Source organism: Montipora capricornis, chromosome 1 (genome assembly GCF_036669925.1).
Source record: "Montipora capricornis isolate CH-2021 chromosome 1, ASM3666992v2, whole genome shotgun sequence".
Lineage (NCBI taxonomy): Eukaryota > Metazoa > Cnidaria > Anthozoa > Scleractinia > Acroporidae > Montipora > Montipora capricornis.
The window spans coordinates 44,812,964-44,827,963 of record NC_090883.1 but is presented as its reverse complement, the minus strand read 5'-3'; the positions used below and the strand labels follow the sequence as shown (position 1 = coordinate 44,827,963).

At 41.2% G+C, this 15,000-nt stretch overlaps 1 protein-coding gene across 2 annotated transcripts in view; it reads right to left on the bottom strand.

The window, feature by feature from the left end:
• Nucleotides 1-4,075: 4,075 nt before the first annotated feature.
• The window catches only part of LOC138053673 (deleted in lung and esophageal cancer protein 1-like), a 45,354-nt gene continuing 34,429 nt past the window's right edge, over nt 4,076-15,000 (bottom strand). For both annotated transcript variants that reach the window (XM_068900270.1, XM_068900267.1), the window contains exons 26-38: nt 14,746-14,816; nt 14,242-14,393; nt 13,941-14,038; nt 13,472-13,542; nt 12,902-13,137; nt 11,991-12,107; nt 10,960-11,051; nt 8,671-8,731; nt 8,000-8,185; nt 7,618-7,785; nt 7,267-7,420; nt 6,151-6,274; nt 4,076-4,371 (exon numbers count right to left, since the gene is read on the bottom strand). In XM_068900270.1, coding sequence (XP_068756371.1) covers nt 4,227-4,371; nt 6,151-6,274; nt 7,267-7,420; nt 7,618-7,785; nt 8,000-8,185; nt 8,671-8,731; nt 10,960-11,051; nt 11,991-12,107; nt 12,902-13,137; nt 13,472-13,542; nt 13,941-14,038; nt 14,242-14,393; nt 14,746-14,816 — 1,675 coding nt within the window. In that variant the 3' untranslated portion in view covers nt 4,076-4,226. The remainder of the gene's footprint in view (nt 4,372-6,150; nt 6,275-7,266; nt 7,421-7,617; nt 7,786-7,999; nt 8,186-8,670; nt 8,732-10,959; nt 11,052-11,990; nt 12,108-12,901; nt 13,138-13,471; nt 13,543-13,940; nt 14,039-14,241; nt 14,394-14,745; nt 14,817-15,000) is intronic.

Sequence of the window (15,000 nt, the reverse complement as noted above, 5' to 3'; positions counted from 1 at the left end):
CAATTAAGGATTCGAGTCCTTTCAAATCATCAAAGTTACTTTGCGCCACTAGGAACAAACGAAAAAATACAAGCAATGAAGACAAACTGCTCAAAAATGCACGACTCCCTTGAAACAGCAAAACGGGCCGGGGATCCTGTAGTCACTAAAAAGTGCTGCATGCTACGTCGTGGATGTTTGCGGAACGATCGCAAGTTGTAATCACTGAAGGAAAACTCCACTCCAGATCTGATAGATGATGGTCGTGAAAGACTCGCCAAGCACATGGAACACCCAACAGGATTGTTTGTTGTTTGGCACAGCAGATGAACGAAAAGTTGTTCCCATCACTATTAAGTTCCAACCCGGTAAGACCAATCTTGCCCAAATACGGCAGCAGGCAAGCTCATCACAAGTCATCGAAGTTGGCATAAAGCAGCATAGCGCTTCACCTGAAGTTCGATCATGATGGATACAAGCAAGAGCTGGAAAAACTTCATATGGTCAGACGACCAAATGTGATTGATCAGTTATCGGACATCGAAGTGCTGAACAAACCAAGGGATTTCGTCGTAAAAATGTTCACTCAGCAACGTCTTCTTCTTCTACAGAATAAAGTTCAAAGGCGATCCTGGTTTTTAACCACATGCTAGACCAATTCATAAACTGGATAAAGTGGATTGGCAAATTGATTGCTAGAACAATGCGTCATTTCTGTCCCGCTGAGTTCAAAGAAGCGACGGTCAAGAGAGTCACAAGAGAAGGCTGAGCAAATGTCCACCGATCTAACCAATCCGAATGTAAACAATTGGCGTGACGTCGAATAGCACAAGGATAGCACAGTTTTTCCCGCTCGCTGAATTCTGATTGGTCAGTTTAAATTTCAGTAGCTCTCGCCGTATGCAAGGATTTAAAGAGAAGAACAGATACTTGTTTATGTGCACAATACATCGAAGCATAAAGTCAACAAATACCTATTTTACCTTTAAATACTTGCCCCTGCATAACCTTTCAAATTCCGTGTTCCGTGAATCTTCTCATGATTACATGTGTTACATACGAACCATGGCAATAGACCTTATTCACGATAGCGGCCACGTTGGATTTGCCTTTATCATGCAAATTAGCTACACACTTCTGGGGGGGGCAAACAACACAAGTTCGAGAGGTTATAACGAACATCTTAGCAAAACATATGATTTGTTTCACGTTCATTGAATGTTTATCACCTAAGTAGTAAAATAGAATGATTGCACAAGTTACTTCGATGTTTTTTAGTGAAAAATGAGCAGATAACGAAGTAGAAAGTCAAAATGTCGGAGACAATCAAAAGATAGAAAATTATTATAAAAGGTAATTAATTCTAAATTCTAAAATGTACTTTTAGCAATTTTAATTCAATATTTCGACGAACCGATTTTCCACAATAGACCAATTTCGATATATATTAAAATTCAGCGCGAAACAAAAGGCATCATCTCGAGGCTCTGGGGAATAAATATATTATAAGGATTTGTATGAGTTTATTCCCCAGAGCCTCGAGATGGTGCCTTTTGTTTCGGACTGAATTTTAATATATCGAAAATGGTCTATTTGCCTTTATTCCATAGTTTGCCCCCCAGCATAACACATGGCTAATTTGCATAACAATTTCAAAACCAACATGGCGGCTATCGTCAGTAAGGGGCTATTACTAGCTTTACAATCACCTGTTCCACGTTAATCCAATTTATTATTAAAGCCCTGTTCACATTAGGCCTTGATTATGATCGAATTATAATCGAATTAAATATGAAATGGGTTCACATCAACTAATTGCAGCCCCTGATTATAACTGGATTATAATTACTTCAAACAACCTCAAAGGAACCTCAAAGGGGTTGTTTGAAGTAATTACAATGCGTAATTGAACAGAATGGTGAGCACGCGGTGGTATGAGCAGACGAAACTTCTAATCGCTTTACAGAGCGAAGGTTTGGATTTGTCTTCTTCTATTCTCGGAAGCTATCCTTGGTTCTCTTCTCGCCTCAAGCACATGATGGTGATGATAATCGTGGCAGCCACGCGGTAAGGCGCCATTTTGTCTCACACTGCGAGGTTACCCTGCGTACTGTATTTGAATTTTCGCAGATGTGAAAAGAACCATAATTGAATGAAACTGAATGGAGTATGATAGCATGATACAAAATCCAAAATCATTCAGATATTCAAAACGTCCTATGCATGATCCATTTCCTTCGCTTTTGTGCTTGTCAGCATTATGATTTGCAATATTTCAGGTTTACGTGTTCACAAGTTTGTTTTTGACGTTTCGTATCTCGGAGATGTTTAGACTTCCAATTACAAATTCTGTTTTGATTGGTCACTCTAACACACTGTGTAAATACTTCACCCTGAATTCAAAATAAATACGTTTCGTTTCTGAGAAAACAAAACAACATTCTTTTACAAATCGTACCGGGTATTCCTGATTTCTGTATTAAATTTAACTTTCATTTTCCAAATGGTCTGGATAGCACAAGTGTTACTAATATTTTTAAAATACAAACACACTTTTAAGTTTAAGGAACATGTTTCGATGTTGTAAGCATCAGTTCATTCACGCTTTTGGAGAAGTGTTACATACCACGTTCTTAGATTTAAACGCATACCTGAGGTAGCTCCTATAGTTGTGTGCAGAGTACAATACACCGCAAATTCTGGATTTTCGGAGACTTTAGAATTGAAACCTGTTCAGGAATTTCATCAAGAGTGAGGATGTGTTTGTTGTCCTGCCAACTTGATGCGGCAAATCTTTGATATTTCAACTTGTGCCGAAAGTTTGTTCGTATTTGCATGATCGTGGATTCTCCAAAAGCTGCCATCGTAGTCGTTATTTGTCCCTTGAATGCCTTGATTGATTCGCATATCCTAGAGCTGAAAGAAAATCCGAAAACCTTGAACACTAGAAATATCGTGTTTCGAGTAAAAACGTAGTCACGCGTGAGAAAACTAAACAACCGCCAACGGTAATTAGTTTGTGGTTTCATGTCGCTTTTGATTGGTTGCTGCACGATGGGAAATGTCAAACCCAAAACGTTCTATTCCCAAAGGACTTGAATTGGCTTACAACATTGACATCACTATTGAAAACGGCATGCAAGTGAGATTCTTAAACGCCGTGACCAGAGGTTCTTACTTTTCGCCTCTCCGTTTTAACCGCTCGCTCCTCGGGAAAGAAAAATAAAACCTCTGGCACCCAGGGTAATTGTTAACCAAATACGTTCCAGCAAGTTTCCTCCTTTTTCTGCTGTTATAGACGTCTCAGCCTTTTCTCTGTAATTCTGCTCGGTTCTCGGGCACATCTATGTCGATGCACACGCAAATCACTATGCAAATGTTTTTACTTTGTCTTCAAAAGATTCTAATATGACGTCCATTTGTTTGAGGAGTTATTTTCTTTGTCGCTGTCATCTTCAGAGTAGTTCTCAATAAGGTACCCGCTGCTTATTAAAGGATTAGTATTTTGACTTGTATCACTTTCAATAGTTGCGTCCATTTCAGTTACATTCGAGTATATTCTTGTTTCATTCAGTTCGCGGAACGACCCGTTTCGAAGCTGACGCTTGGCATCTTTTAGTGCGGGTCTACCGCCAAAAGGGTATGCCTTTCTTTGTATGTGTTTTGAGCGCCCCAAGAAGAAATCGATTGAGCCAACGCAACGCCGATCTTCAGTAATCCCAAACAACGCATCACAGTGCTCTTCATGATCTTGGATTACGTGGTTTGTTTTAAATAACCATTGTAAACAGCGCCACGTGGCTTCTATTGTGCATTACCCAATCAAAACACCGCCACGTGCTTTCTATTGCGCATTGCCCAATCAAACACTGCCACGTTTTTCTATTATGCATTTTGCTGCACAGGAAAAAAAATGAAATCTTAACGTGTTTTATAACTCGTGCCCCTACGGACCCGAGTGATAACTTTTAATTCCTTTTAGTAAATGCCTTTCTGTCAAATCAGTGGCTTAAACCGTTATAAGGTCGAAACAAACAACCCTCAAGAGCGCACTATCTTATCAATGCTTAGGTACTTTCAAATATGCGCGAGTCTGTTTAAATGAAAAACATTTTAATACATTTCCATTAAATGGTATTCACAAAACATGTACAGAGGTCTATATACAAAAATGCTATCCAGCAATGTGTCACATAAAACATTACTGCCTTGGTGGAGACTTAATTTCGCGACAAAAATTACGCATTTTACGGTTGGTTACGTGACCGTGGTGAATTCACCAGCCGTTCGTGCGTTTGATCGTACGAACCCCTCCCTCTCATCACCAGTCTCTGCTCCTCTTCTTGAAGTTGACCGCTGACTATGACGACGCACTCGTATTCAATATTGTGCCTGCAACGTTAAAGTATAATAATTGGAGTCAATTAGCTCACAATAAGTCAAAGAGGGTAATTCAAGCTATAAATACGAGACAAAAAATGCCGGTACGCTTAAATTGTTAGCAAGACATCATGAGAAGAACTTGACTTTGGTGCGAGAGGTTTGGGATCAATTAGCCTGTTCCAGGCTCTCAGATAGTCGAGAAAACGAAAAGAACTGCGTGTGAAAAGCGAGTGGGGGCTTGGGTCGAGGCGAGGCGGGAGAGCCAGTAAGCATCTCTTTAAATTCTTCATTCCGGTATACCAGCTCCTGGTATACCCTCTGATTGGTCAATTTTGACAGTTTACATCAACACTTTCGTCATCATTTTGATTCACGCGCGGAGCACGAAAGAAAGAGGTCAACTCTGTCGCCGAGTGTCTTAAAGTATTCCCAAACGTTCAAGCCCTCAGATTCGAGCAAAAGTTGTGTCTGTTCAACTTTAATAAGTCGAAAAAACGATCCGTTTGCAATGCTTCCAACTGGTTTTGGTAAAAGCATAAATTTTCAGTTACTGCCGCGCGTTGCGAAAGCGCTTCAATGTTGTGATACGACGTCTCTCCACACCGCTTACAATATAGCATCACCGGGTACGATATATAGTTCGCATTTGACACAACTATTATGTCCCATGCACGCCACAATTGTTAGCATTCAACGGCGCTCTCTGAAAACTCTGACGAACGAGAAAAATACAATATTTTGTTATTCTTTCTTATGCAAATACTTGGCTGCGTATTCGAATTCACCAGCTAGGGTCAATTAAATTTCTGCCTTCATCGCCTTCGAAAAAATGAGAGCAAAAAAAAAAAACCAAAAAATTTGCCGAAAACAGGCTTGTATTTCCGTTGACTTGTATGTCTTAAGGCTTTAAAAGATCAAGCGATTTTCAGGAAGCGAAGGTGATGGCTACGTGTCTGTATACTGCAAATGCAATTGAAGTTATCCACATGAAATATCAATCTTTCACATTCATTATCGGTTGTCCTGATGCATCAGAGCTGAAGTTTATTGATGAGACCATCTTATCATCTAGGCCAGAAACTTCAATGGTCGGGTTTCTGTTTTCCTTGGAAAAGTCAACAGAGCGTCGGGAACTCGCAGCTTTCGAACTGCCAGGTCGTGTCTTTTGGTCGAATTTGCTAAATCTCCCGTCGGTGATTTCCTTGACACTCGTTTCCCGGTTGCTTTGACAATGCCTTCGTTCGCTTGCAAAAGTAATTTTCCTAAAAGTGCTGTAAATTCTGGCTAACGTACTCGCACAAGCGAGAATTAACGCATCACCTTTGAACAACAATGAAAGAATCGCGCTTGAACTCGCGCGGGTCGACCACACGATGCCGCCCTTTTTCAACACTTTGAGATTGACATTTTGACATGCGAAAGGTTATTTGCAAAGTGGGCGGAATGAAGAATTTAAAGAGATGCTTACAGGCTCTCCCGCCTCGCCTCGAACCAAGCCCTCACTCGCTTTTCACACGCAGTTCTTTTCGTTTTCTCGACTATCTGAGAGCCTGGAACAGGCTAGGGATCAATCCATTCATGGTCTCTTAAATAATGTCTGAAGAAAGACTGCTCTTTCTGGGAAACAAATAATTCAAATCCACAGAATAAAAGAAATAACACGCACAAAGTTGGCATGAGTGTCATTTTTCCACTTTAGCTGGAAAATGGAAAACTTGAACGTGATTAGTCAATGAAATTTGGCCGAGATTGAAGGCCAATCAGAGATACACATGAACTTGAACTTACTTTGCTGTGAAGGTAACTTTAAACGTCGTCTTTGTTTGGGATACAAGGGTTGTTTTGGCCTCGAGGAATCCTTCCGTTGGCGACACGTCAAAGACTTGCTGACTGACCAATGGATAACGAGGGTCTGTAAAGTGAACGATTGTGAAGATGAGCAATTAAAATATCACCCTTTAAACCAAAAACTTTAATCGCCTTCCACAGGAGCCCATGACTTTGAGCGAACAACAGCCCTATATTCCTGTGACGGCGTTTTCACAGACTCATTTATTTTTAGATTGAATTTCCCGCGAATGAGACTCCCGCAAGGGACTGATGACCAATCACAAGAAACTAACATGACATCAGAGCGTCACCGAACCGGAACTGCCTTTGTTTTATGGCGGAAAAGGTAGCCTAAATAGATAGTGATATAGCGTCAGTATGGGAGTTGCTCGCTCCTGTATTCTACAGGAAAGATTCCGTTGTCCCTTAGTTGTCCCGTTCAAGATGGAAGTTTTCAGGCTTTCATTTCGCGGCTGCTAAAGTAGCACTCATAACTGCGCTGATCATTACTCGTCGCCGTAATCAACAAGCAGGAACTTTACGATCCACGGCGTGGCGACGCCAAGGAGAATTCGACCACACAACATCATATAATGAGAAATACAGTTGATCATTAAAGGAAATTTCTTTTCTGTTTTCCGCAAATAGGTAGGAGCTTTTACAAGCTTCGAAACCGATCCAACGAAATTAGTTTGTGTACAGTCTTGCTAGTTTATAGAAGAAAAAAACTGAAATATTGACCACGCAAAAGTTTCTTAAACCAGCGTTAACTTGCAATTTCAGATAACGTTTTCAATGACGTCGCATCGTAGATCTATCGTCGTCATCGTCATCATCGTGTCGTCGTCGTGTACGCCACTGCCGTGGTCGTAATTTTCGTCATCGTCGTGTTGTCGTGTTCGCCGCTGCCGTGGTCGTAATCTTCGTCATCGTCTTCGTCGTTGTCGTCATCGTCATCATCTCTTAGTTAAGCAAACTCTAAATATGCCTTACACGTAATCACTTAAAATCGAGAGAGCAGAATCCCCCAATCTACTTATGATTTCTTAGCACATCCCATTGCCACATCGTTACCTTTCTTGGCGATCCAGGCCGAGGCGGACTGTGAACGATTGTACAACGTTACGTGCATTTCGACTGACTGACCAACAAGGCACGTTTCAAAATCTACCACATCTCGTGACAGACGGAGAGTTGGAACAGCGATTGATGCCATGAGTGGAATTAACTGAAAAACCAACAAGTAGACACCATTAGCAAAGAAATGAAAACGGATACGGACTGTCAAAAACCTCTTCCCTCAAGATCAGCCCACAAGCAACAGGAAAGGTAGTCCGTCATATCTACAATTAAGTCACCTTTTCACCGTGCGACCTAAGCTAGGAGAGTGGAAAACTAGAAATCGATGCAATAAGGTCATTGAACCTGTGTATCATTATTTGAAAATTCCACTTTCAGGTCTTGCTTGAAGATCAGTATCCTGTCGTCATCGTCTGTGGCCGTGAGAAGGGTTCCATCCTCTTGTTCCTGCTCGAAAGGTATCTCGTTCACTTTATGTACGAGTTCATGTGACAGGCAGAATCCCACCTTCAACTGAAAGAAAATTATGAAAACAGGCGGTTAATGACAAAGATTTTAAAATTAAACATGACCTCAAATACTTGTGAGGAGTCTACGAGAGTCTCAGTCTAGCGTGTGCAACTTTTTTGCTCCAGCCACACTTTTCAACTGTGATCTATTACTGAACTGGCGCACCGCAACATGGCATCTATTTGTTAAATGGACTCTAACAAAGCTTCCCGTTCACCTCAATTGTTTTAGCGGGCTTGACCGTAATGGGACCAGAGGCCTGGGACCTTGAAGCTTTGGCCGATGGCGGTGGTTCAGCGGACATGACCTGAAATGGAGGCTTTGTTTCAAACTTCATTGTCAGCGGTGTTTCCGTGGTGTTACAGAGGACAAAGCGATGGACCAGCGGTGCTATTCCAACAAGCTAGTAAAGAGAAAAAGGTCATTGTTAGCGCAAGAAAAGTTTCAAACCAGCGATAATTCGCATATTAAACACCATAATGGATTATTGACTTGAATTCAACGAGGCTTTTTGTAAGGTGCAAGCGATTCGAAAAAAATGCTTCAAAATGGAATAGAATTAAAATTTTCGGGACACGGTTCCTATTAGTCACACAGGACACCCAACTCACCAAACTTCCCCAAAGCCCAAACTTTTTTAGGAAGACTATTGAAGCACTTTCCTGCAACCGATTTACTCTAAGCCACGAAATCCATTCAAAAGGCTTTAACTAAGCAAAACAATGGGCCTTAATCACACGGTCGCCATGTTGAGTCCCGAGGGATTGAAAATTTTAGTATTGCGCCATCGTAGCTCGTTCCCAAACATTTCAATTCGAGGCTCGGGGTACGAAATCTACTGTCTATGACCACTATGGCCGCCGCGCGAATAAGGCCCATATTACTAACCAGATCAGAGGCCGCTGTAATGAACTCTGTTCCTTTGCCATCCTCCGTTTCCAAAGAAAGTCTGTTAGGTTTAATAGCGTGAAAAAAACGGGAACTCAGTTCAGTTTTTTTTAAATTGGATATCTCGGGAGCCGGTCAAAAGATAGAGTTTGGCTTTAGTCCTGTTCCGGGACTCCCTCTTACCCGCTCTGAAAATGGGCCTGGAACCCAGGCGGGAAAAGAGAGAGTCCTGTATTACTTGCTGGCGCCTGCTCGGAACGAGCCAATCATATTGGATTAGATGCCAGGCTGGATATGTAAATAAAGGATCGCGAAAAACTCCGACAAAAAATCGTATGATGTGTGTGATTTGCGGTGTCAGGAAAATAACATCGAAATTATAGCTTGTCGTGACCAAACGAGGAGAAAAAAACCCCGAATGCTGTGATGTTTTAAAAGTATTGCCGAATAAATGTTACGACTGAGAATGGATCGCAACACATCAATTTTTGTTGCAAGAAGAACTTGCAGGCGATTGTATCAAAGGTAAACAACTTTTAGGCAAAGTGGATGGGACAGGAAGACTTACTTTCCAACTTTTGAAGAAACGTTTTGTTAAGAAATAAAATCACATTTCTCGGTTTGATATTGTATGCGTACAGGTTTGGGGAGGTCTTTTTTCGGAAAATATAAAGGTTGTAATTAGAAAGTAAGCTCAATGATATTTAAGCTTCCTTAAGGACGTTCGCGCCAAAATCTTCCTACGGTGAGATTTTCTTCAATTCTCGCATAGAGTTAGGTCATAAAGTACTTACTCCAAAAATATAAAAAAAATTGGGGGTCACCGACTTCGTTTCGGAGAAAATGGCAGTGGAAAAATGCCTTAATTTCGATAAATCTGTCTTAATAACGAAAGGTAGCCTCATCTGCTCATCCATCGAAAATCCTAAAAATGAACTGTTAGAGTGAAGGTTTCCGTGCATAGATTTTTAGGGGTGGGATTTTAAGATAATTTCATGCCGCTAGGGATGTCGTAAACAGTAGAGCTCATCCTGGACGAGCGTTTTCGTAACCTCTATCCGTTGCAACCACTACCGGAATTCGATGGCACGAGGAAAGATAACTTCTTACGGTGAGATTTTTTTCATTTTATCATATTTTGTAGATAGTAAGTAGAGTAAGTGATTCATGATTAAAAAAATAGGGGTCACCGATGATCCAAGGGAGTAAAATCGATGTGATTTTACGAAGCTCTTGGAAAACTTCGTTTGTCACGTTTATGCGTGACCTGTCGGGGAAGGACTGGAACATAAGAGAGGATCGATCGTTGAAGGTTTTTACCCCAAAACAAAGCTTTCTCGAGCATAGCAACGAAGTTTTAAGCAGTCGTCATCTTCATTTGGTTAGTGTTTTGTATAATATTTCCTCATTGCCGTCATGCTCGTCTTCTGGAGTGTGGTTTTTGTGAAATTTAATCGCTGGTTTTTTCCACGCAGGTCCGCACTATTCAAGCCAACGAGGACGAAAATACTGCTCTATTTTCACGAAAGTAAGGGATAAGAACTTCAAAAACATACATTCATTTTGAACTTAAGTTCGTAGGGTAATAAAAACAGTAAAAAAAGAAACAGCCCCGTTAAATTTACGCAACGGTTCGTCCTCGAGTTTTCCAAACTTTCAGCCACTACTCGATAAGCAGCTACGTACACCTTTTAAAGAGCTTTTCCATCCATCCTTCCACTCACTTCTCTTTAACGTTTCATGATGATTCGGAAATAAATGTGCCATTCTTTTGCCCGCCGGGAATTTTTTCCCCGGCGATTTTGTCGCCATGTTATTTTAACATTTTCTTGAACAATATTTATGAAAGTCAAGTAGACTAGTGCACGACTGATAAAAACAACGCGAACAGCAGTCGTGCAGTAGTCTATTTGACTTTCCTAAATATTTTTAATCAATTTTGACTGATCACGATCTTCTCTTATCCAACGCTGTGCAAGACTTATCGTCCGCGGTTTCTGCAAATGTTTTCAAACCTCAACTTCACTAATGCTCGAAGTAATGCGTGACATATTACAGTCGCGTTACCTGCGCAGTTACATTGCGCACAAACAATTAGCGCGAACGTCCTTAAAGATAATTTGCACGATAAAATTAAATTTAAAATATTTACCTAGACACGTAAGGAAATCCGTTATACAGATATCACAATCAGCCACATTGGTAACGACCAATAAAATTTTTACGTAGAATGTCGCCAAATTTCGAGCCCCTTGATTTGTTATAACAGTAAATTACGCCAAAACTTACAATGCTGGGTCGATTTTGGCGGTCATATCAACACGAAAGGGTCTTATCTCCACACCATGCAGTCGATGTACACATCCAGGAATCTTCAGGACCTAGAGAACGAACGGGGAACTAGTAACACAAAAAGTACCCCTGTGATCATGGGCACAGTGCAAGCCAACTACGAATTTGAGGCTCTAGTTCGTAGTCATAGGTTTGTCCACTTCGTTCAGAAAAAAAGGAGCTTCCAATATGAACACCTCACGACAATGGACGATGGCTACGAAGGACAATTTCTTGCGCGCTTATGGTATCATAAAGAAATTATCCCAAGTCACTACGACAAGACGTTGATAAAGGTGTAGTCTACGACACTTCCTCCATGTTGTGCTCTACACACGCGGAGCGTTCAGAGTAATTATCAAATGTTGGTTTTTGATGCACAAGAAAAACTGGAATCCGAGGGAATGCCTCCTTACGTAGAATAGAGAACCAATTCACGCAAGCTAAATATGGCGTCGATCTAGTCCCGAAATCCATTCAGGGGCAGACCAGCGAAAGGCGAGTGATCTCACCAATGCGTAGTCTGCAAGAAGGCTCTTCCGTTGAAATAGCGAGCGGTCGAAATACAGGTGGCTTGGTTGGTACAAACTAGTAACCAAGGCCCTATTTTTCGACCGCGCGCCGTTAGATGTCTGTTTGATAGTAATTAATATTGGTTTGTCGTTTTATTCAATTTTTACCTTGTTAATTGTTGCACGTCTGTTTGCATAATGAACTCTTAATAAAGACCTTTATTATAATTATAATTATAATTATTATTATTATTATTATTATTATCGTTATCGTTATCGTTATCGTTATCGTTATTATTATTATTATTATTATTATTATTATTATTATTATTATTATTATTATTTTCAACGGAAGAGCCTGCTTGCAGGCTAACCAATGTATCAAGCCTGTTCCCATTTTTTCCTAAACGTTCTCGTTGCTGTAGCCGCCGTCTCTTTAAAGATCTTTCAAAAATGTGTGAGCAGAAACCTCATTACCTGATCATCTAAGCTCATGTAAGCGGCAACGTATCCGGTGCACTGTTCCCCAGAGGGCTTTTCTGTGTAAGGATGAAACGACACTTTGGCACAGGAGTGGCCTCTTGCAGGAATTATCTGGGAAAAAAATTATGGCCTTGATGAAAGGGCTGTTTGTATGCAGGGAGGAATATTATTGCACCAGAAAGATCGTAGAACGCGAAACAACTCAGTTCCGCAAAGTATATATGAAGAAATTCCCGTTGGAGTTATGGTCTATTATCGTTAAAACGACGTTGCTGAACCCCCCGGCGCCTCCACTTTGCTTTTCTAGTCTCTAGTGCTAGGAGCTTCCAAGTGGAAGTGGCTCTAAAAACTTACTAGCACTAAGGTTTTACCCCAGCTACTTTCAGCTTAGCTCTCAGCAAGGAAGACCCTATCACTAGGAAAAAACAACTTTTACACCCTGAATAAAAAAAATGCTACTAGGATGCTCCCTCCTCTAGGATCTCCCCCCCCCCCCCCCCCCTCCCATGTAAATAGCCCTTTAACTCAACCATTTGTTGTGTAACGAAAGAAGGCCAAAAACGCCATGAGGAAACTGATTGGAAGATTATTTCACAACAGATGATCGAACGGCTGGGAGGTTGTGTAGAAGTCCTGAAATAGCAGTAAGGAAGGCAAAGCGTTGAGAGAAAGGTGTGAGGAGTGGTGGAGAATGCCAATTTTACTTAGAGCCTTGTCGTCACGACATAACCAACTAGTTACTGGATATGGTTTTCTTAATGCTAGTGGCATGGGGAATCTTCTCAAACCCCTTAATACTTTTTCTGATGATCAAATGTTATATTCTCATAGCTCGTTTGTCTGACCAGACAAGTGGTCTTTAAGATAAATTCATGTTCATCACTGATGGGACTGAAATGACTAACCTGTTGCCTTGGTGTTGCATCAAAAGGTCTACTTGAGCATGTTCCATCGTGTTCTCTGAGCTTTACTTGTATAAAGGGTGTCTCCTCGGTTTTATAAAATTCCTCTTCTTTAATAGCTGGGACAACTTCGTCGTCATCCTTAAACACCGGAAGAGGTTGCCCTATGAAAAGCAGCATATCCAAAAGCTGGGTGTCCTGTGGTTGAACGTGGTAGGACTCCCAGTCCAAGCGAATGTCTGCAATAGAAAAGCGGAAAAGGTGTTTTTAAAACTGCATCGTATGAGAATCAGGGGGGACCCAAAGTGACGACATGTTATAGTGGGGATGCCGCTTGTGTTATTTAGTTGTTTGAATGGCTTCAATGACAGACTCTAATCGCATATCATTTAGCTGTAAGCAGCTGAGACTCCACTTTCATTTTCCACCTACACCTGCTCTGCATCTTTTAATTCAGAATCCGACGCTGTCATTGCAAATCCGAGTCACAAAAATGTTTCGACTTTCAAAGTAACTTCCTGACATAAAAAGTTTAATTCACTATTTGGCAATCAGTTCCACCAATTCACTCACCAAAGGGACTTGTGTTGTTAATCCTGAGCGATCGCTGTACTGAAGGAGCTCCGGAGACGTGCGTTCCAAACCTAATCAACGACAAAAATAATCACAGAGGATGTCAGTCTGCTCAGCGGAAAAAGTTTCCCAAGACCGGGCTTAGAATGACTCAGCTAAAAAAGCTATCTTTGTCTTGACAAGTACGAAAAGTTAAACTTTATTTCTTTAGATAAGGACGGTACATAGGAGCCCATCATACTGGGCCTCGGAGTTAACCCTTTCTCGAGCAGAGTTATTAATAAAACGCCTCTCGAGGGGGTTTTGAGGTTAAAAGCCCAATTAAAACAAAGCCATGACAGTAATATTACTTTACTTCATATAACCCAACAAACACTTTCACTCTAATTAACCAATGAGGTGGCCTCTTTGAAATAAGAACGAAGAATGAAAAAACCTTGAACTCTGTGTCAGCAAATGAGAACCTCACCGGAGAATCGGTGCTTGGTCTTTCATCATTTGCAAATTGAGGGGACAGCCAACGACATCCATCTTGACGGGAATATTCACTGGTTCCAGGCCTTCTATCTGAAACCATGAAAATCAGAGGGCAATAGCTAAATTTCAAATAAAAATTACCCAGAAACCAAAATGGCCCCTATTAAGGGCCAATGGATCGAGCAATCTTGGGCATGCCAAAGACAATATCTCGGCTATTTCGCAAATCTCCAATTTAGTGTTGCAAGATCTCAGTCACCTCGCCAGCACCTATATAACTATGTTATGTTTACCTTGCAAACCAGAAAGTCACTGTACTTCCCCCACATATCACTGTAACCAGTTATTTCAATCACTTGATATCCGAATGGTAACAATTCGCCAGAAGCTGGACTCGGCACAAAGGCTGCACCTCTTCCGTCGCGCAAAATAGATCGACAGTAATCTGAAATACAAACACAAACAGCACCGTTAGTACTGAAGATCAGTTAGGAGATCCTGACTTCAAATTCTGGTCGGACCGACGCTTGGCATCTTAAAACAGCTGAGAACACAGTGCTGCCTTTGTAATGACATCCGCCAATGGAAAGTAAAAAAAGCAAATGTTCTATTTATAGTGAAAGTGCAGTTTGCCATCAAGCTAGTTCACAGGCTCTTCACTTTCAATAATCTAAACGAAACAATTTAAACTTAACAGAGTCATGATTAAGGACGCCAACCAGCAGAAGGCAACCAGTTGGCTGTTTACAAAATGGGGTTCGTAACCTAAAATTGCCTTTTGCCGATAACACTCTGACCTGCATGAGCTTTCGTGGTGGTCTTGCTGATGGGATCGGCAATATTTGGAGTTCGACCCAATATTCGTCCCCTGCGGATAAATGACAAGAATTCAAGACCAATCGGTCACAAATTTGCATATTTCGTGGTAAAAACAGTTGGGAGCTTAAGCACGCGCGTTTTTAAGACGCGGACGGCAACGGGAAGAGAAAATTTCGCGTGCCAGGACAGTGATGTCTCCCAGATTGTTGTATTAATCATCTCTTAATGGAGAG